The sequence below is a fragment of the Megalops cyprinoides genome, chromosome 15 (assembly GCF_013368585.1).
Source record: "Megalops cyprinoides isolate fMegCyp1 chromosome 15, fMegCyp1.pri, whole genome shotgun sequence".
Lineage (NCBI taxonomy): Eukaryota > Metazoa > Chordata > Actinopteri > Elopiformes > Megalopidae > Megalops > Megalops cyprinoides.
The window spans coordinates 15,382,164-15,403,056 of NC_050597.1; the positions used below are offsets into that span (position 1 = coordinate 15,382,164).

Genomic DNA, 20,893 nt, shown 5'->3' on the forward strand with positions numbered 1-20,893 from the left:
ACTTTCACTCATATTGCACTTGGATTCATTACTAAAGTGACACATTACTGAATTGATATTGAACATTTGCAATCATTAAAGATTATGAGACTGCAATAGTGATAGCTTGAGCCATGTTTGAATTTGAAATCTGACTAATGTTCAGTTTTTTTACCAACTTGTCAATATACGTCATTCAGCAAAATTCAAAGGTGGGAAGAGGGATTGTGATTTCAAATTCTATAAGAATTGTTAGAATATGAAGTCACTCAGGAATGAAATTTGGAATTCTTTGCTGCAAAAAAAAAAAAAAATATTCAATGATATCCTGGGTATGCTGCAGACAAGGCGATGCATTACTATATTGGGAATTACAATTTATAACCACACCTATATGTATTTGTTAATGTACAACCAAATGTTGCCATTCATGTATAGGATGTGCAAAAAATTTATTGGTACTCCATCAGAGCCTCATGAACATCCTGTACAAACACACACACACACACACACACACACATAAGAGTACATTGGCAGAACTGTCTGAAAATTATTTCAGTGAAAAACATTCATGCAATCATGATGTAAAGTGGCTTTTTCAGCAAGGCAAATAGAAAAGGGGAACAAGATGGAAACATAATGGATTTATATAATTTAATTATTCACCAAAGTGATTCAACTTTCCCTATACATACCTATAACAAACAAAAAACATATCCATGGAATTGCTCATATTAATTTGTCATATTTATTTGGAAAGCCCTGGTTCAGGCATAGCAGTGGTTAATAACTGATAACAATGTGCAAGATATCTGGACCAATCACTAGATGCAGAATACAGCAGCATTTTCTGTGAATGCTTACTTTGCTAATCTATTGATTGGTTCATTAAATCATAAAACATTGGATACAGATTAATTTAGGTCCCTTTCAGAAATCGGAGTAACCATCCAATCCACAACAAGTATTTTGTCATTTATTTCCCTGCCAGTGAACTCTTCATAAACAAATACACACACTAGCACATAGGGGCATGCAAAACATTGGAATGCTATGCACCTCTGTACTATTGAAAGGTTGTGTCTCTAGGCTAAAATAACTGCTCAAATGATTTGATTTGACTTTGATTTCTCCAAATTGTAAAGGGCTAATTCCATTCAAAATGCTTTGGTCTGCTGAATACAATGGAGGAAATGTTTCTTGCATTTTTTATTCTTCTCTATTTTCCTGGGCAAAAAATAAACAGTGACAAGTGGGATCAGTGATATCCCATTTATGATATGCTAGACTTGCAGTCTAATATAAACGACTCACTCTAGTTTAACATGTTCTTGTAGCGGTACTGTTGGATCACATTATAGATTTCTTCATAAACTAACTTAATAGCTTTCATTCATCATAATTATTAGATGTCATTTTGCATGTAACATGTTATATTATGTTTTATGTGTTGTTGGTATTATCTTTTGCTTGGTCGTTTTCTTTATGTTTTGTTTAACTGGTTGCATGAATCATTTGGAGAGATAAAAATGAATTTGAAACAGAGCCTTTGAACGCAGTGTCTCAGTTAAAAGCCCATTATTTATTAATAGATACCCTTACATTTAAAAGTCACTCAGGGACCAGAAACTTGAATCTTTACTGTGATCTTTGAACACATGTCTCTGATGTTAAGACCTTCACTGAAAATTGGTTTTCATTGGAGGAATATAAATAGGGGCTAGATGACACAAATAAGACAAATTTGACTAACCTGGTAGTAAAAAGTTATGTCTACAGCATCAGGAGTAGCCGTAGATAGCAGATGGCACATAATTTTGCCAGGTCGTACATTTTTTTATTATTGGGTGGATAAAGTTTTGGTGTCATGTGAAAAGTCAGATATTTCAAACCACCTGTGACACAAGCTGCCAGCTAAAAACAGTTACATGTCAAGACAAATGTCAGACCTTTATAGTAACCTAAGAGGAACACTGGTGTAGAAGGTCACCCAGTTGCACATGCACAGAGACTCACATATACGCATGCATGCATGCATACGCGCACACATACACGCATACATACACACAGTGGGGAGCAGAGTGGGAAGAGGTTAGGATCCTTTTTTTAGAGAATAATCGTAAGCTGATTTTGAGTTCTTTTTTAATGCACGCAAAATGAGCACCATGTTAACAAGGTCTCATTCACCAACTCGCTATAAAAAGATGGTAGAAAGTTCACACAGCCATCAATTTCGCACGACCATATAGCGTGATCGAGGCATGCTGTTTTCAAAGATCACAGTAATGGGAAAATTGTTCTTATTTTTTAAAATCCCCTAACTGCCCCATTTATCCCCATGTAGAGAGTGAATGCTGCCCTGATGTACAGCACACCCCCCCCTCCCCTCCCTACTTTAGCGACAACCCTTACCATTAGCCATTCCCCTTCCCCCTAGCTCCGCCCCTGAGCTGTCATGCCACCACGGTGCTGCGTTTAACTGGTGTCACCCTTCTCCCATACAGGTGACTCTGGTGCTGAGGAGTGGTCCCAGTGGAGCTCATGTTCAGTTACGTGCGGTCAAGGGTCGCAGGTGCGAACGAGAACATGTGTCTCACCGTATGGAACACACTGCAGCGGCCCTTTAAGAGAGTCGAGGGTTTGCAATAACAGTGCTCTCTGCCCAGGTAGTGTTAGTAGGAGTTGCCTCAGTGTTACTTCATTACCTCTCACCCCTCACCACTGGAAAATGTGTCCATACGTCTTCCATCCAAGTCATCCAAGTGTCTTTGTCGGTTTTTACCAAAGCCTGATGTGTATTAGTATGATTATTCTTATCAACAATATGTTATTATTATTATTATTATTATTATTATTATTATTATTGAATTTTTGTGTCAAATGTTTTTTTGGTTTCTTTGCTTGTGTGACTCTTTAGCTTGCCTTTCTCCTGTTCTTAATTGTCATATTTTGTGTCTTTTTCCCATCCTCATTTTTCCCAGCAAATAACAGGATGTGTTCATGTATTTAAGAGCCATTTAATTCACTGATCAAATGTAGTATTTTGTAAGGATATTGACTTTAGGTGTGTCGATTTGACATAAGCCAATGAATAAGAAAGCAAAACGAGCAAAAGCAAATCCTTTCATTTGAGAGTAGAAGCATCAAAGTTTAGTTCCAAACTTAAGTACAATTCTGTAGCAACATGCTGTGTTTAAGCAGGCCTAAAGGTTCTTTCTATTTTTACACAACATGATGACCACCAACATCACAACGGTGTGTATGTATTTACAAAAAGTAACACTTGGTTACATTTGTTATTTAAAATCAAGGAAACTGTCCTCTATGCTGCTACACTGCTACATGGCCTCAGAGGGTCATTTTGTATGTGTGGATAGCCAGCATTTCCTGGTTACTTATATGGAAAAAGCCTTTCTCTGTTTCCTGCATTGTATTCATAAACAGTGATATGAAACAGAACCAGAACTAGAACCAGAAACATAGAAGTGGAATCAAACATTTGAATGGAACACAAAAAAAGCACATGCCCTGGAGTAATTCCTGCCTTTCCTCAAAGACATCTGTTCTCGTTTTCTTTTCACATTCCTACTTTGGCTTGACTAGAAATATTAATATTTTTGTATCAGTTGATTGAAGCATAATCAGCTGAAGTGCTTTTTGGAGAGAAATCCATATCTAGACTGCAGTTTTTACAGAACAAATCCCTGTTAACAGGAAGCTCAGTAGGAAATCCACACTCTCATACTGTAGCTCAAATGAGAGTGTTGTGAAAAACAGGACTTTCTATGGAAGCTTTTCGGTAGTATTTCAGGCCTCACTGAAATTGCACTTGTTGACTACAAGACGGCATCACAGACATGTTTTACTTAGCTCGTGGACCTCAGCTTGCCAAACCGTCTCAGACTCTGCATAATCCACAACCATGAACAGGGTTCATGTTTATGATAAAGTTCAGTATTTTTCTATCCCTTATGACAGATCACAATATTTAAGACACAGCCCACTTTGTCCACTGCAAGGCCCTCTCACAGATTGTTAACTTGACACTTTAAAAACGTTAAAGCACAGCAAAACAATGTGCTTTGACTTTTCATTTTCAGTATCCCCAAAGTGTTGCTGAAGCTTTTTACCTTTATTGTTCTCTACTTGTTATAAGTGCCTTTGTGGCACTGCAAGGCAGTACTAGTACCTTTCTTTGGTTTATATCATAAAATTGAGATTTGAGTGCTGGGTGAAATGTCTAAGGCTGTAACATTAATGTCTTCTTTTGCAAGACATAGTTTGAGGAGCTGATGCCCATTGCCATGTAACTGTTCTCATGTCTCACATACCACAATACATGTACAATTTTCATTGTAATAAATTCCAATGAGTTGTACAGATGTTTGCTGCTTATGTAGCGGGCCAATAGAGTTTTCCTAAGGCATGTTGGTAATTGTTTCAATAAGATACTGCAGTGAAATTGAAGGCAGGAGTCCTGTAGTGTGGGTGCAGTGGAATAACCCCGACAGAGCAGGGGAGGACGGTGCTGCATCTGTAGCTTTTGTCTGTGTCCCTGAGACCTCCGAATGTTATTTCTCTTGATGGGAATGATTGTCCCTGAATTTATTTTTTTGACTGCAACCTGTCTCCTTTGAAAAGCCATGTAGAGCTTTGCCCATACCAGAATCAGAAGCATTTTAGTTTCTAGAATTCTGTTGGCAAGTGCTTTTACATGCATGGATTCTAGGTAAATTTGTACATCCCTTACAAACTCAAGAGACATTAGCAGCATGTAGCACATGATATAAACTGGCACATAAAGTTAGTACCAATAACATTTTAAGGCAATTTTTAAAAATTAAATCTGGCAGCAGTCACTTTGTCCTTAAATTTAAATTACACATTTAAACAAAGATAGAGCCCGTTGCAGTTAGATTGAATTATATCATTAGATATAATTAGATCAAGGCAAGGAAAAGCTTTTTTTTGCAAGTTAATTAAAAAGTAATTTTAAATGCATAAATATGTAAGTCAGTTTGTAATTTGTTGCTTAGATTGATTTGACCTCATAATTTCAATGTCGCACATTTCATACATTAAAAACAGTACTGGCCAAACAGTAACCTCTGCGTCACTGTGAATCCTCAGACCTGGTCCAGAACTGTAACTGAGTGGATCTTAGACAGTATTAGACAGCTTATTTTTTGCTGCACGTAACGGGGGGATTTTGATGTAATGCTGTTTCAGGAGGACTTCTGTTTTCCTTATTCATTTACAACACTGCAGTACGGGATAGCTCCGCTGTAGAATCGACCCACCCCTTATTGATAGCAAAGGCGAGGAGACAAACGTGCTCTCTGACTTCAACTTACATGGAGTATAGGAGAACCTGTGCCTGTTGCGTTTGCAGATTGATCCCACTGCAGACTCTTGATCCAGTAAAATCAGCACCCTGGAGATTTACACTCTGCTGTGGGCTCTGATTGCTCAGTATGCGAGGCTTGCATGCCATCTCTTTTCCTGCGCTAAAAGTGAGCTTGTTCTTGAGGACCTTGATTGCTTTTCCTGTTTGTGCCTTCGGTCATGTTTCCCTCTTCATCACCCTCCCACTCCGCATTTTAAAGGTTTGTAATTACACAGTGGCAATGAAGAGGTCCTTATGGTCTCGCTAGACCTTTGTGTCCTTTGGCCTTGTTGGCAGGCGTGGAAGGCTTAATGAAGGTTAAAAAGTTTGTCAATAAGCTGCCTCGCTGCGATGGTAGTGTTCGGTGCTAACTCCTGCTGTGTTGTGTTTGCAGTGCATGGTGTTTGGGATGAATGGTCACCCTGGAGTCTGTGCTCCTTCACATGTGGCAGAGGCCAGCGGACCAGAACGAGGTCCTGCTACCCACCCCAGCATGGGGGACGAGCCTGCGATGGGCCGGAAACCCAAACCAAACTCTGCAACATCGCCCTCTGTCCAGGTCTGTGTCACGCCTCTGTCACCCCACTCCTGTAGAGATGTGCGTCTCAACCCAAGGACTGATAAAATGAAGGAGGATGTAAAATCACTACCTGGCATTGCACAGTCGCTGAAAGGATGGAAAATGTTTTTCTGTGTAGGAGGAACCTTGCAGGAATTGGCAACACTATTGTTTTGTTCTGCCCAAGGTAAGGTGCAAAACATTTCTATAAACAAGGCAACAATGGGTCTGCGTGTGTGGCCAGCATTACACATTCAGAGCCTTGTGCGCTCCCCCACACATTAGCTAAACAGGTGAGGACTGCGGCTGTTGCATCGCTCCAATCAGCGTTATGACCACATGCTTACCCACGGGAATCGTTAACAGAACAGAGGTGTTGAGTTTCACGTGCTGCTTTTTTTTTTTTTGTTCTGCTTCACCCAAAGCCAGATGGTGTAAGTCAGAGTTACTTTACAATTTAGGGTTTGGAGCTAAAAAGAGGTTATTTTCCAGCCCAAGTTTTGCTGATGATGTTTTAGATGTGTGCTGATAAGAGAGTGTTGGAATTTAAGTTGAATCAAAGGGGCATAAGTTGATGAGAAATGTACAAAAACAGGCGAAACAACCATGGTCATACAGTCCCATGATCTGTGGATGATACACTAAACTGAAACTCTTGCACCTCATCTGAATTATTCAAAGAAAAAGTGCCTAAACTGATGCTTTGATAAGATAATCTTCTGTACCATTTCAGAAACCACAAAAAAAGTTGCACTGAAATTAAATATTGCCAGATGCTGAATGTCTTTGTAGGAGCTGACTTTGTGGAAGAAGCAAATTTGTTTACCACCTGCAAAAATGCAAGGAATCTCATCTCTTGCCTCTATGTCTTTGAATTTTTTTCAGTGTCAGCCATCTTAAGGTTTTTTGCTTTTCTCTCAGAACTGCCCTAACACACATTGAAATATTGAAATGTTCCAACAGTGTGATCAGGCTGTGCTATTTTTGGCAGAAGAACTGCTGCAAAGCAGAAAAAGTCATTGAGGTGGAAGGGAGGTGGGAGCGCGCGTGTTAGGGGAGGGAGAGAGGGCACGTTCAGTGAAAGATCTAAAGCTGGGTTTTGACTCTTTCTGTTTCCACCCCTTCCCCCCTTTGTCTCTCATGGCGGACACCCTGGTCTTGGTCCTGGTCGTGGTTTGGCTTGGCAGTGGATGGCCAGTGGCAAGAGTGGAGCCCGTGGAGTGATTGCTCAGTGACCTGTGCTAATGGTACCCAGCAGAGGACTAGACAGTGCTCAGCAGCCGCTCACGGGGGATCTGAATGTCGGGGTCACTGGGCAGAGAGCAGAGAGTGTTACAACCCTGACTGCACAGGTATGAAGGGTCACTGCATCCTCCAACTGTCCTCCATGAACACATACAGCAAGTCTAATTACATTATCTGAAACCATTGAACCTTAGTCATCTAACCATGTATTTCATATGTGCAGTGCCTGTTAGTAATAAGCAAGGATTAGAATCTAGTGATATGTGTGCTTTGGTGGCTCTATAGATAGAAAACCTATTTTTGTACTCTGTTGAAGTTCTACATTTTCTGGACAGGCTCACTGACTTATTGAATGAAAATGCCCTCCAGATTTCACTGCTGAATTATTAGGAAAAAATGTGCTGGGAAAATCTTAATGGATTCCTCAAGAAACTTTGAAGTGATTCACTTTCTCTCAGCTATACAGTACCTCACAAATGCTTGCGCGCACACACACACACACACACACACACACACACTCACATACGTGCATACAGACCTACATATTCACTGACCGTACAGACTGTTGCAAATATTACTGTTTTCATATGAAAGCAGTGATTATTGCTGCTCTTGAAAATGTACTCTATTATAGTGCAGTATACAGAATATGAATTACCTTTTGCCATAGTGTGAACTCCACATTTAAAATGAAAAGAAGTAGGAAAAAATATGAAAAATATGAAAAAAGAGACCTTAGAAGGCTTTGAGAGTATAAAAATGTAGGTAAAAAGGTGAGGTTAAAAAAAGCAAGTAGCAAATTAATTATGGAGAACAATGAAATTTTCAAGAGAAAAAATGCAATGGAGTATTTTTTCTTCATAAGTTAAATTTTAAATAAGAAAGTATCATGCCTAGGTGTTACGTACCAATCTGTGTGTGTGTCATTGCCATCAGCTGATGGAATTGCTGCTGCCAGTCATTACATTTCAGAGCCAAAGGTCAAGATCAAATATGACATTGTCATATCCAGGACATGTTCACCACAATGTTCAATAAAGCTGTGTTTTCTGAAATGGCATGACTTCCCCTGACTACGTCTCACTTGAGCATGTCAAGGGCCCATTTCACGTTTGACAGGTAAACTGAGGTAAAAGGCAACATTTCAGTTTTGATTCCAGTACTAATTACACAAATCCAGCTGTGAGAAAACATGGGCAACCACAGGGCATATAAGATTCACAGCTCTCATTATTTTGCTCTCCTGCAGCACTAACCAGCACTATGTGTTATCTGTATATGTGTCTAACAAGCTTTCTAAATGAAGATGCCCTACAAATAAAATCATTTACATTCTTTTTTTCAGTGCTTAAACAGAGAGAGAGACCTTCTTTCAAATGTCCTATAGCAGTTATAGAATGTTGTGGAAAATAAATTTGGCTTTACACTGTCAGCTGTGTATATTTATTTCCATTTATACATACTAACATTATCTCTATGACACCTCTTTCTATGACACATAGAAAACTGGAGATGGATTGGGAGGACTTTGAGCTAACTCTTCCTCATCAAGGTGCCCACTCTAGGAATAAAAAGTGACAAACTGCTACGTATATGAGGATAGAAAACAACTCTTGTTGACTGTTAAAAGGCACATGGGATCCTTTAACATAATTTCTACGTGTTGTAATGATATTTGTAGAGTTTGCCGTATTGATATGTCTGTTGGTGTGGTATTACACATCCTTAACTGTCAGTCTCCATTACAAACATACAGCCTCCTAACAGCCATTCAACTGTCAACATGTCTGAATTCTGGGCCCTGCTGCTGCCATAGTAATGTTATAATAAATATCTCTAATACTATTGCTGAGAAAGCGCAAGAAAGCATTAGGGGTGTTTGTGCTGTCTATCATCAGGTGTTAAGAAAAATGTTAAATTAAAACAGCAGCAGCTCCTTTCTCTCCCTTTATAAAAATACTGGCATACAATAATATTGAACATGAGGACAGGCTGCAGAACCAGCTATTGTAAACACGTACCAGTAACTGAAAATGCCCGGTCTCATTCATTGAGGGTATCTGTGGCTACCCGTGAGGCCACCTCAAAATACTGGTGTGGTCTTTTCTTTGTAGGTTTCCCTCTCAACGCCGCCCCCCATGAGAAGTGGTTTAATTGGAGTCCATTGTTCTCCATTGGACTTCACTATTAGACTCCTTCTCCTTTTGTCTTCCTCTGCTCCTCATAAGCAGTGCTATCAGTAGCATTCTCAGAGCGTTGCCCATCCCGAACTCCTCTTCCATGCAGACTGGGCCAGGGGAAGCTCCGTTGCTGTATGCCGGGCCAGCTGTATGCTGTAATGTTCAATGGGGAGAGGAAAGCGAGGCATATCTATTCATATATCCAATGTGTCTTTGTTTCTTTGCTACAATGTAGAGGGTGTTGCGTTATCTATGAAATAGGGAAATTGGCTGGTGAGAGACAAAAATCCATGTTTTAGGAAGGTGCAACTAAGGCCCTCTCCTTTGGGTGAGTGTCAGACAGAAGCATAGGAGAGGTGATTTGGATGCGCCCTTCCCTCCCCTGCAGGTCTGTTTTTACCTCACAGATAAGGGCATGTGATTTACTGCGGAGCAGAAGGAGAGCAGCTGGTTTTTTTCTAATGCAGAATTTTATAGTGTTCATTAAATGGCCGTAAAACATGCTGCCCCTTTTTGGAACTTTATCGTAAAATGTGTTTTAATATTGGCAAAGTGAGGCAAATTATTGCTATAGTCACTGAGAGGCCTCTTAGTAATAAAAATGTGACACATTTCCGATTATCATATGGATTATAATCATTCTATTAATTGAAGCAAGCAGGGGAAAAAAAAGTTCTGCCAAAACACTTGGTTTTACTGGGTCTCTGGGTGTCATGAAATCTGTCCAACAGCCTGAGTCTTTCACCAAATGTTTGTAGGAATTAATAACAAACCCCTTTGGTTGCAAATGAGCTTATTTCAAGTTTACCGGATGCACTTTCCATAATTGAGAATTGAAATCTATTGTGGGCAACACAAATAACATTCAAGGTTACACGGTCGCGCAGAGGTCAAATTGCATTATCAAAATTGGACTATTAGACGGGGAATATGGACTAAAAAGGATCATCCTGTATGCTGGGTGTACAGTAAAGTTTGGATTCCTGTGTGTTGGGTTTGCAACTCTGAGCATCTCTGCCGCATTTCTCCTCAGCTAACGGACAGTGGAACCCCTGGGGCCCCTGGAGCGGCTGCTCAAAGTCCTGCGATGGGGGCTGGCAGAAGAGAGCACGTGTCTGCCAGGGGGCTGCTGTTACCGGGCAACAGTGTGAGGGCACAGGGGAGGAGGTACGCAGGTGCAGCGACCAGCGTTGCCCAGGTAACCCCCTGTAACCGAGCTCAGAAGTCAATTAACTCGGAATGGGCAAAGAAAGACTGAACAAAATCAGGGTGTGCAGACAATTATCTCCCCCCTTCTCTCCAAACAGCTTGCATTTCTGCTGCCGGGATTATTATTTAATATGGCACTGGATCCCTGAAAGACAGGCAGTGACAGAGCTTGCATTCTTATTAAAGTGTTAGCGTCAGTGAAGCCTCCTCTATGCTTTCTCTTGGCTGGGGGATGATTAATTTCTGTAAGTAAGTGATGGCATTGATTTTCCTCACTTTGTTATTGTCTCCATGGAGATGACTCGTATTACCATGGTGACTGCGATAATAAGGTGTTGTTGCCTTCATCCCTTCCAAAGCTGAGTGGTTTGACTGCTGAATTTGACTGACTGTGGAGGGCGTCTGAGTTCAGGAGAAGTTATTCAACCTATCAGACCCTCTGTACCAAAGGGTAGTGGTGCACAGCACAAACACAATCACACAACACACACAGACACACACACACACACACACACACACACACACACACGCACACACACCATGCACACTCACACAGTGCTTTGCTGGCTTCCACTCATAAATCTGTAAGTGCCATGGACTGCAGCAGATACTCTCATAAATCCACCTCAGACACATTTGGACTGGAGTCTCAATCAGAGTGACACTGAAAGATTTAAGCCCCAGAGCAGCGAACAGCTTTCTGGCCCCACAGACAGTGATGTGCAGAGTCAAAGCATGCAGTTAGAATTATCGAAAAAGGAAATGCTGTCTCCGCGATCATTAACAGAAGGACATTACCGTGCCTCAACTGTTGGCAAGTCTGTGTGAATTATGAGGAAGGTGACCGTGGATTGTCTCTTTTTTTCAGCTCCGTATGAGATCTGCCCAGAAGACTACGCCGTATCTATGGTGTGGAGGAGGACTCCTTCGGGTGACCTGGCTTTCAACAGGTGTCCTCCGAATGCAACAGGTAAGGAGAGAGATGGCACCACGTCCAAGCCCGCCTCCTCTGTTTGCCTTGGTACGGTTTTCGTCATGGAGCAGACATCACACAGATAAATTAGAAATCCACCAACTGCTGCATGCCTTTGAATGCCGCCCCGAACAAAATGAAAGAAAATGAAAACTCTTTGACTGCTAATGAAAATGAATCGTGCTCTTCTTTACATACCTCAGTTTTTTATGGGTGCTTTTACCTCAGCGTCACTAATATTATTCATATATGCGCATGGTAACAATGATGAATATATACCTGTCATATACAGCTAAAACCTGCATTCATTCTGTGACTGATTTTAAGTGCTTTATGCTATGTGTATCAGCTTATTTTCTATTTGCATATTATTGACCTCAAGTTTTTTCCAGCCTCTTCCAGAAGGATTTTATTTCCGGTAGGGAAAATAAGGAAATAACTGGCCTTGCGTTCAATTCTGCGCTGAAAAATATAGCTTCGCCTCACTTCAGCAAGTTTCTTAAACCCCCACCACTGCCACCACCACGACCAAAACTGTATCTCTAAAAAACACTGCAACCACCTTTTCAGCCTGCTTCCTCTTCCAAGACCCCGCCGTTGGTCTGTGCTAAGCGGGAGAATGGCCTGCCTGTCACTCACAGTGAATGGAGGAGTGTTCGGAGGAGGGGAGCGTTGCTGTGACAGCGCAGCGAGGCACTTATTGGCTCAGTTATATCGGCTGTAGCGGAATCCATGAATTGCATTCCTGTGGTGGCTCTGAATCCCTTCTGCACACTCAGCTGTGTCCATGAGGTCTGGAAATCATTATGCGAAAACGGATCCATGTGGTAGATATCTATCCAATATGTGGTAGAGAGTGAAATCCAAAATATGAGACATGTATGTTTTCATGAATTTCAAGACATACGGCATATATAACAAACTGTATATCACCTATCACTTAGAATATACAGATTGCATCTATATGTCCACCATTAGAATATGTATCTGTAGGGAAAAAAACATGCACACATAATTAATTTATTCTCCATATACCCCCTAGCCTGACATGTTAAAAATTCAGGAAAGTTCTCTAGTAAGGCTGAAATAGTGGTATTTTTTGTCAGCGCTGCATATTAACCACTTGTGACACAAGCTGTGTGTCCAGTGTGTTTAGCTTTATTGCAAATCAGCCACTCTTTGAGAAGCTTCAACCTTTTCCTCGGCTTGGTATGGGTAGAGCACCCAGTGGTAATCATATTTTATGATACTGGGATTTGGACTCTGCCCAAACTTTATTCCTTGATATCAAATTTCCTCTGTACATTTTGGACTTACATATGTGATTGTGCATTACAGTTTCAAAAGGGAATGCATATGCTGTAATATGGGTGTGTTGTTAGGGGGACTTAAGACAGAGCTATGGGTCTGCTATTGGGCAGGCTGCATGGAGGGTGTAGACTTTCCGGTCAGTGCTGGGCTGGGCGGATGCTCTTGGTCCTTACAGGATGAGTGGCTGAGGTGTTGTAGCGGTATATTTGGTGGGGGCGTCATAGTAGCATGGGTGGTAAGGGCTATACAATAGTGCATGCTGTGCAGTACAGAAGGGGCTGATGTATGCTGTACTGGCGTGCCTGCACTAGATGTTAATGAAGGCTGGGCACAGTGTGTTCTTGGGGTTTCATAGGACACCCCCTGCTGAGTAATTAGAATAGTTTGGGATACCGTGTGCTGTGTAGTGTGGATGATGGTGGATACTACATGTGTGTGTGTGCACCGCAGCCTGCTTGCGCGTGTGGTGGTACTGTTTCTCCTCGCGCCCTGCTGGTGCAGTGATATACGACACTTTCTGCACAGTGGCAGTGTTTGTGTCGGATGGTCATACTGTGGGGCCTTTATTAAGAGCATACCTTCGCTGCACAGGTGCTGTATATGATATATGACAATGATACTGTCCCCTTGCTCCGCAGTATGCTACCTTTTGTCTTAGTCACTCTCTCCCTCTCTCTCCCCCTCTCTCTCTCTCTCTCTCTCTCTGCAGGCACCACTAGTCGACGCTGCTCCCTGGATCAGCGCGGCGTGGCCATGTGGGAACAGCCCAGCTACGCCCGATGCATAACAAATGAATACAGATCCTTGCAGCAATCAGTAGGTGCAAAGTCAGCGTCCGTGCTCTACCTCTGCTCGCCGCGCGTCATAAATTACCTCCTCACCGCTCCCGCTGCACGGTAGCAGAGATTAACCGCTTTCAGTGGGGAAGCAAATTAAAACTCTAATATCCCCGTTTTTTGCCCGTTACGGAGCACGTCCCGGCTCCTGGAACGCCTGCTTTCGGGAGCCGGTCGACTCTAATGCAGGTGATTCTGCCGTTTCCCCGATACTCATCTCTTGCTAGTTTTTTTATACAGAGCCTTTCTGCTGAGATGAAGTCAGTGGGCTATTGGGGCATACTTGCTCCCTTTTTAGATCATTCTCCGTGCTTCTCTTGACGAAACCATGCTGCTTTAGGAGTGTGTCAGATTCTTGAGACACAGGGTATTCGTAAGGCTTTGCTGTGCATTAAAATCCTATATGGCCCCCATGGCTCGTGAACTGGCCGGTTTTATCAGTCCCTACTGCACATATCCAGATTTTACCAAACAGACAGACTACACCTGTTCAGTCAAAGGACTTTTTGATTCAGTCAGGCTGTGGACATCAAATAGCCTGAAGCAACATTTTGGGAAGGGAAACCCTCATTACTTTGCACCCCCACCCATCCTGCCCCTCCCTTCAAGTAACAGCGCCTTTTCCACTATCCTGATGTGGCAGGTGAAGGAGCACCTGGCCAAGGGTCAGAGGATGCTGGCCGGAGACGGGATGTCCCAGGTCACCAAAACCCTCCTTGACCTCACCCAGAGGCGCAACTTCTACGCCGGGGACCTGCTGACCTCTGTGGAGATCCTGCGCAATGTGACGGACACCTTCAAGAGGGCCAGCTATGTGCCGTCATCAGATGATGTGCAGGTGAGCGGAACGGGGGATGTTAGGATGGCTTGGATTTAAGGAGCTGAATGTACTGTAGCTTGATGCTGGTGTTGGGGGGAACCATATTTCACTCTTTTCTCTCATCAGTCCTGCTTACCCAGCCAGTCAGTACAAGTGTTGTTATCAACATGTTGTATGAAATGTGTAGAATTCAAAGAATTCCCAGGACCCCCCTCCCCCTCTAGTCTTGGCCTCACTCTTACTTAAAAGATTTTTCTACAGCCCCTCATTCCATTTTTCTATACTGTCACGACATCTAGAGGGAAGCAGAAGGGGTAATGGGAGAGCAGGTGTTAAATTCAGACAGGTGATCACCAACTCTGTCTTTTACCTCTCTCTGTCTTCTACACAGTGGTGACACACTCAGGGTTAAATGCAGGACTGGTTGGGGGTTGTCTGAAATCACTGGCGTAACATGTGGTCAGGCCAGTAGGGTGTGGTAATTGTTGCAGGTTGCGGGGTGAGATTGCAACAGGAGCTGCATGACACGGCCCCTCCTCCCTCGTGCTGGTATTAATGCAGAGTTTAAATGGCGGAATTACCACCAGAGGGAGCAGAAGCATTCAAGTAGAAAACAAGATGGCCCATGTCAAGGGAGAGCCTCACCCCTCAAGCATAGCCCGGCCATAGCAGGAAGCCTTAGAGGAGGCTTCGGCTAGAAATATGCACGCGGGTGTACCTCCACATACAACAGATTCCGGGGGCTGAATTTTAAAGTCTGTTTCACATTCATCTGCATGAATTTTGACAACATCATTAATGCAGTTTACCCAGCTTCTCTTTGATTCAACAAAGGCAAGGAACAGAGTACCATTTGGTTGTGTTTTGCTGCTGAATTATTCATTTCTCTGTCTCCTTATTAAGAAGAAAAGCTGGTCAGAGTGAGAGGGTGATATGTTGATTGTAGTGTGAGCAGAGATCTCCGCCGTATCATCTCTGATCCAGGAGAAGCATGTAAAGCAGACCCCCGCCCCCCAAAATGCACACAGACACAGACACACACACACACACACACACAATCACGCAGAGCATGTCTGATTCTATTAAAAATGTTGCTCTCCTCAGTAAAACACTGATTGGTTTGAAACAGTAAGCCGATGATAACACATAAAGGCTCCACCCATTTTGGGCATGAAGCCACGTTCTCTCGTCCCTACTTTCAGGAGAACGTAATAATCTGACCTGCACCCCCATCCATTGAGGCCTGACACCATTGCCTTTTCACCTCTCACAGTTCCACAGTCTGTGCCCATTGTGGCTCCCCTCTCCCTGCCTGTCCTGTGTTTAGTTACACATGTGATTTGAAGGAATTCACTTTCAATTTTTTGTCCTCTGTTTTACCTAATTGTCCTGAGGCAGCTTGCAGTTGTTGTTTTTGTGCGCTGTATTTGCAGTGTTGCTACAGTATTATGGCACAGCTACATGAATTTTATATAGAGGCATGGCTTTGCTGTCAGGTGATCCCAGCACCAGACGCTGCAGTGTCATCCTTGGGGGCTCTTCACAAGGCTCCATGTTAGCAGGGGGGCTGGGTATATACGCCTCTGTCTGATGTCACATCTCTCACCAGTGCAGCTGCGGTGACATGATCTTGTTTCATGCTTATTTGTTCTTCTTTTTACTGCAGAACTTTTTTCAGATCATCAGTAATCTCTTGGAAGAGGAAAACAGGGAGAAGTGGGAAGATGCACAACAGGTAAAACAATAAAGAATAAAGAATCCTGTCAGCAGCTGCATTACTGCAACACACACACACACACACACACACACATATATATATATATATATATGTATAGAGAGAGAGAGAGAGAGAGACAAACAGAGAAAGGACGAATAGATAGATAGATGTTTTTTGTTCACCATACTCCATACTGTCTTTATAATCTGTTCACATCCATGAAGGGTTATTATTTTACCATCAGCATGAACAGGCTCTGTGTTGGGGTGATGGTGTGGGGGTTTAAACCATTAGCATAATAGATCAATGATAGGCTTCTATAGCCTGCATGCTTGTCACTGGATAGCTAAAAGTGTGCTCACAGCTCTTACTTTGGAAGACAGAGAGGCTTTAGGTAACTGCCTGTTGAAAGAGGTTGTCATCACCCCTCAATCCATGTTGAAGTGTGTAGTGTGATCTCACATTCTGGGCAACCTGACTATTCTCCATTTGTGTGGTGGTGCAATACCAGAAAAATCCACTGGGTGGCAGCAGAGCAGCCACAGCTGAACTCTATCCAAGCTGTCTGCAGACTTGTTATGGAGGTGCAAATCGTGGTGGCTTATTTAGAGCACGATTATCTGGGTAGCTTAGCATACCTCACTTGTTTACATAATGTACATAATCTAACATGAAATCCTTGCAATGTTTGGAGAAGGATCAAGTGTATTTACAGATATAGCGCTGCAAATTCTTCCTCCACCTTCCATAACTGTGAATAAGTGAAAGCTCAAAGCTCGGCAGAAATAGGTGGTGATGCAGATCACCAGTGTGAAAAAAATGCATTTAATGGTTTGCAGGTCGTGAGATTTAGAAGATTACATCACATTATATACATGTGAAACGATTAAAAATAACAATAGTTCTGTCATTTTGTTGGTCCCCGATCTGATAATTTGTTTGACTTTTACTTGGGCTTTTACTAATTAGCCGCATGATCTATGTCAACAATGGTTTGCAGAAAGGTGCAGAATTAGGAGGCAGGCGCATTTATCCTTGTCCACTCCAATTTCCTCCTGGTCACATCAGCTGTCAGTCCTCACGTCTTTCAGGGGCGAAACGTCAAAGATTTCCTTTCAGATGCTGCCCCGGCTCAGCGATTGCCATCCTCTCCAATCCTCCTGCATCCAGGGCCTGTCAAAGATAGCATCTTCAAACCCTGCAAAATCTGCAGAGGACATCTGCACCTCTGTCACCTCCGGTCACCCAAATTACAGCCTTTCAAAGGACCACCGGCCCGGCTGCGCAGTGAGAGAGGGTTGCGAAATATTTACCCTGTCTCCTGACAGCGTTTATCTCTGATGGGCTCCCCAGAGTGGTCGTCGAAATCCAGCTGGCCTTCTGCCAAAAGCTGGGGCCTGGTCCCCTCCAGAGGTAATTGGGAGGCCTCAGAGCCTCCTGCCGGGAGCGAGGTGCGTTAGTCAGGGTGCAGGAGGGCAGGGACTGGCAGAGGAGAAGCCAAGAGACATGATGGGAGATCTGAAGGCAGCTGTTATGAGTCTGTCTCTCACACTATTAAAGAGGTTAAGGTTAATCAGTTCATTGGTAGGTCATTTTCCTTGCCAAAGCTTAAATGTATTTTCCAATACAGCAGTGTTACTCTAGCTTCTGTTGCTGCCATTGCTTTAATAATAATAATAATAATAGTAAATTATCATTATTTTTTCAGCTCCTTTGTTCAATTTTCATTGTTAGTCTATAATTAGCAATAATTAGTTTGATAGTGGAATAGTTGCAGTAATAACTAACAATTAAGACCAATTCATCTTGTTACTCTGAATTAAATTGAGATCACTGAGTCCAGTACAGGTATAGATTCAATAGGCAGTTTGTGTAATAATTGACATATTAATAACTATGAATGTCGGTTTATGCAAAACAATTAAAATAATTATGATGATATTTGCTATTTCAGAGAACAATCAAAGTAAATACTAAGGGCAGTTACGGGTATACTGCTATTAACTGTATTCTTTATATTTACTGCACAGTGCCATATTTCATTGAGATGTGCAGTTGGATTTGCCTTTCCCTGGAGACAGATTGGAGAAATGTAGCCAATGAGCTTTTCAATTGGTTGACAGCATTGCCATTTCCTTGTGCTGACTTCACACAATGCAGGTCTAACCCTGTTACCATGGCGAACTTTGCTGTATACGCATACCAGGGGAGAGATGGCAATGTACTTTTTTTTCCCTCCTGGTGGTTTTCAGCTGTCTGTTTGTCTACTGGCTGTCTGCTTGCTGTATGTCTGTTGTCTGTCTGCTCTCTTACTGTTTGCTTTGCATCTGCATTCTGTGTGCCATCTGTCTGCTCTCTCTGCTGGCTGTTTACCATCTGCTTGCTGTTTATGCAGTTTCTGTCTGTCAGCTGTCTGTCTGTCTGAGCCCTTTACTCCCACAGCCTCGATCTCAGTGAAGGCCTAGCACAGTCAGCGTTAGACCTGCAGCAGGGAAATATGAAATGCATCGTATGAGTATATGACTCCTCCCCTTGAATTGATCCTGGGGTGTTAATAATTGAACACCTCTCCGAAAGTAATTTTGTCACTTCTTGCGCGATCACTGCACCCAGCAGCCAAACTGGTGACAGCAGTGGAGGGGAGAAGGCGGCGTTTCTGTACGGTCGCAGAGGCCTCCATCCTTGCCTCTCTTTCGGGACCTGGAATGAGTGTTGCTTCCGTGTCAGTCTGATGTCGATCTTACAAAGAGTCCACTCTCAAGGACACGCTCTCAAGTTCCTGTTACGTGTCTGATTCTGGTTGCTGTGGTTCTTTATGCACAGTCCATTCCTCCTTTGCCTGAGGCGTGTTCAGGACAGGGGCAATAACAGGAGGTATAATGATTCTTTTATCAGGCCACTAATTTCCACCCATTTAATCACCAGTGCAAGTCATGTCAAAAAACAGTGGCAAGCCAAATACACGCTAGCAACTACAGAGACTCCCATGAATTAGCTTTGCTCCACAGTGTTGTCGAAGGTGATCACTGTCAGTTCGGTCAATGAACATTGAGGATCACAGGAAGAGGCAGAATTTTTTAGTGAAAATCGCTTGGAGCACTGCAAGCATCATCTCAGTACATCACTCTCACCAAAAAAGACACAGAGAGCCCGGCCTGGGTGGCAGACAGGTTATTTGAAGGTCAGGGTCAGACTGCTTTGTTGATATTGACACTTTAGCAGCAAGTGAGTTAGCATGGGTGAGTGAAAAGAGAGACTGCAAGACCTGCAGCGCTGTCCATGGTGCTAGTGTCTCTCACGTGCCCCTGTGACACCAAATTTGTGCTCACTGTGCAAAGATGCCACCAGTAGTTTGGAATGCCTGACTCTAAAGTGTATGTACTTTTGAAATCAAGTCTCAGTCAACACTGTAGGTGCTCATTAAGTCTGAACTCAAAGATGCAGGTTCGTAAGGGGTTTAATTATTGACCAAAACATTAAGGAGCATGAATTTGTTAAGGGCTGGAGCTGGGACAGCGCCTCCATAAATTGACCATAAAATGAAGGCTTCCGTTACCTCTTGCATGGAAGCTGTTTATAGAATCGATGTTCTGAGTTCCATGCCCAGCTCTTGCCACATTCCAGCTCATTTAACCTTTGAGACATGATTCACCCCATTTGTCAGACTGCCTGCAGGGTTACATCATGAATTCACACACAGTTGCTATCATTATTTTATTTTGTCTTATCATTATTTTATTATATTTTATTCTATTATATTTTATTTTAATTATATTCTGTGACAAATGAATAGTTTTACAAGAATATCACATCTCATTTTCATTAACATATAGCATTAGAAGTTTGTTGGCACTGACATTTTATTAAATATCCCTGTCTTCAGTGGTGCAGTGACACAGAGCCATAAGTTATCCAGAATGTTCCCCTCTAGATCTGAGCCAGCAACCCCCAAATGATCAACCTGTTGTCTTCACCGCTGCTTCATAAAAAAATCACTTTCCCCTGCTCCTCATGCTCCTCTTCCTCTTCGTTCCAGATCTACCCAGGCTCCGTGGAGCTTATGCAGGTAATTGAGGACTTCATCCATATTGTTGGCCTGGGAATGAAAGACTTCCACAACTCCTATCTGATGACGGGGAACCTGGGTACGTAAACAAAAATGCTTCCTTTGTAAAGCCCTTTGGGCAATTGCTTTGTTTATTTTGGTCCACAGCAAATCATTGACGCAGACGTATAATCCTTGTGCCTGTTGCTGATGCCTCACGTCAGTTTCTCTGCCATTAGTAATTAAGGATTAATGTGCTCAGTGTGAGGGACCAAACGGCAGTGAATCAATAATGTTAATTAAATCAAGGCCTTTATCTTAATATGCTAAATTCCTGCAGAAACACTCTCTTCCAGTGTTAACATTGCTTCTCTGTCTGGTAAATCCGACAACAAATACTAGTTTATTTAGCATATTGTCTTTGGCAAGAAAATGTAATGCTAAGCAGAAGATGCAGGGGTAAAAAAGAACACCCCAAATGCTAAATGAAATCAACTGATCTTATTAGGTAAATATTGTGCATACATCAATGTGTTTGAATAGTTATACTGTGGGAAGGATTTTTGTAAACTTATCAAACATGAGGAATGTTTCTTTGGATAGAACATAAGACAACCAATATACAAAAAAAGG

At 42.4% G+C, this 20,893-nt stretch overlaps 1 protein-coding gene across 2 annotated transcripts in view; it reads left to right on the plus strand.

Annotated features, from left to right (window-relative positions):
- The window catches only part of adgrb3 (adhesion G protein-coupled receptor B3), a 167,999-nt gene that overhangs the window by 73,088 nt on the left and 74,018 nt on the right, over positions 1–20,893 (plus strand). Inside the window, exons 4-12 of one of the 2 annotated variants that reach the window (XM_036547030.1) lie at positions 2,484–2,645; positions 5,760–5,924; positions 7,112–7,276; positions 10,383–10,547; positions 11,427–11,528; positions 13,552–13,658; positions 14,313–14,516; positions 16,165–16,233; positions 20,252–20,360. In XM_036547030.1, coding sequence (XP_036402923.1) covers positions 2,484–2,645; positions 5,760–5,924; positions 7,112–7,276; positions 10,383–10,547; positions 11,427–11,528; positions 13,552–13,658; positions 14,313–14,516; positions 16,165–16,233; positions 20,252–20,360 — 1,248 coding nt within the window. The remainder of the gene's footprint in view (positions 1–2,483; positions 2,646–5,759; positions 5,925–7,111; positions 7,277–10,382; positions 10,548–11,426; positions 11,529–13,551; positions 13,659–14,312; positions 14,517–16,164; positions 16,234–20,251; positions 20,361–20,893) is intronic. The other variant, XM_036547031.1, reaches the window with a different exon arrangement.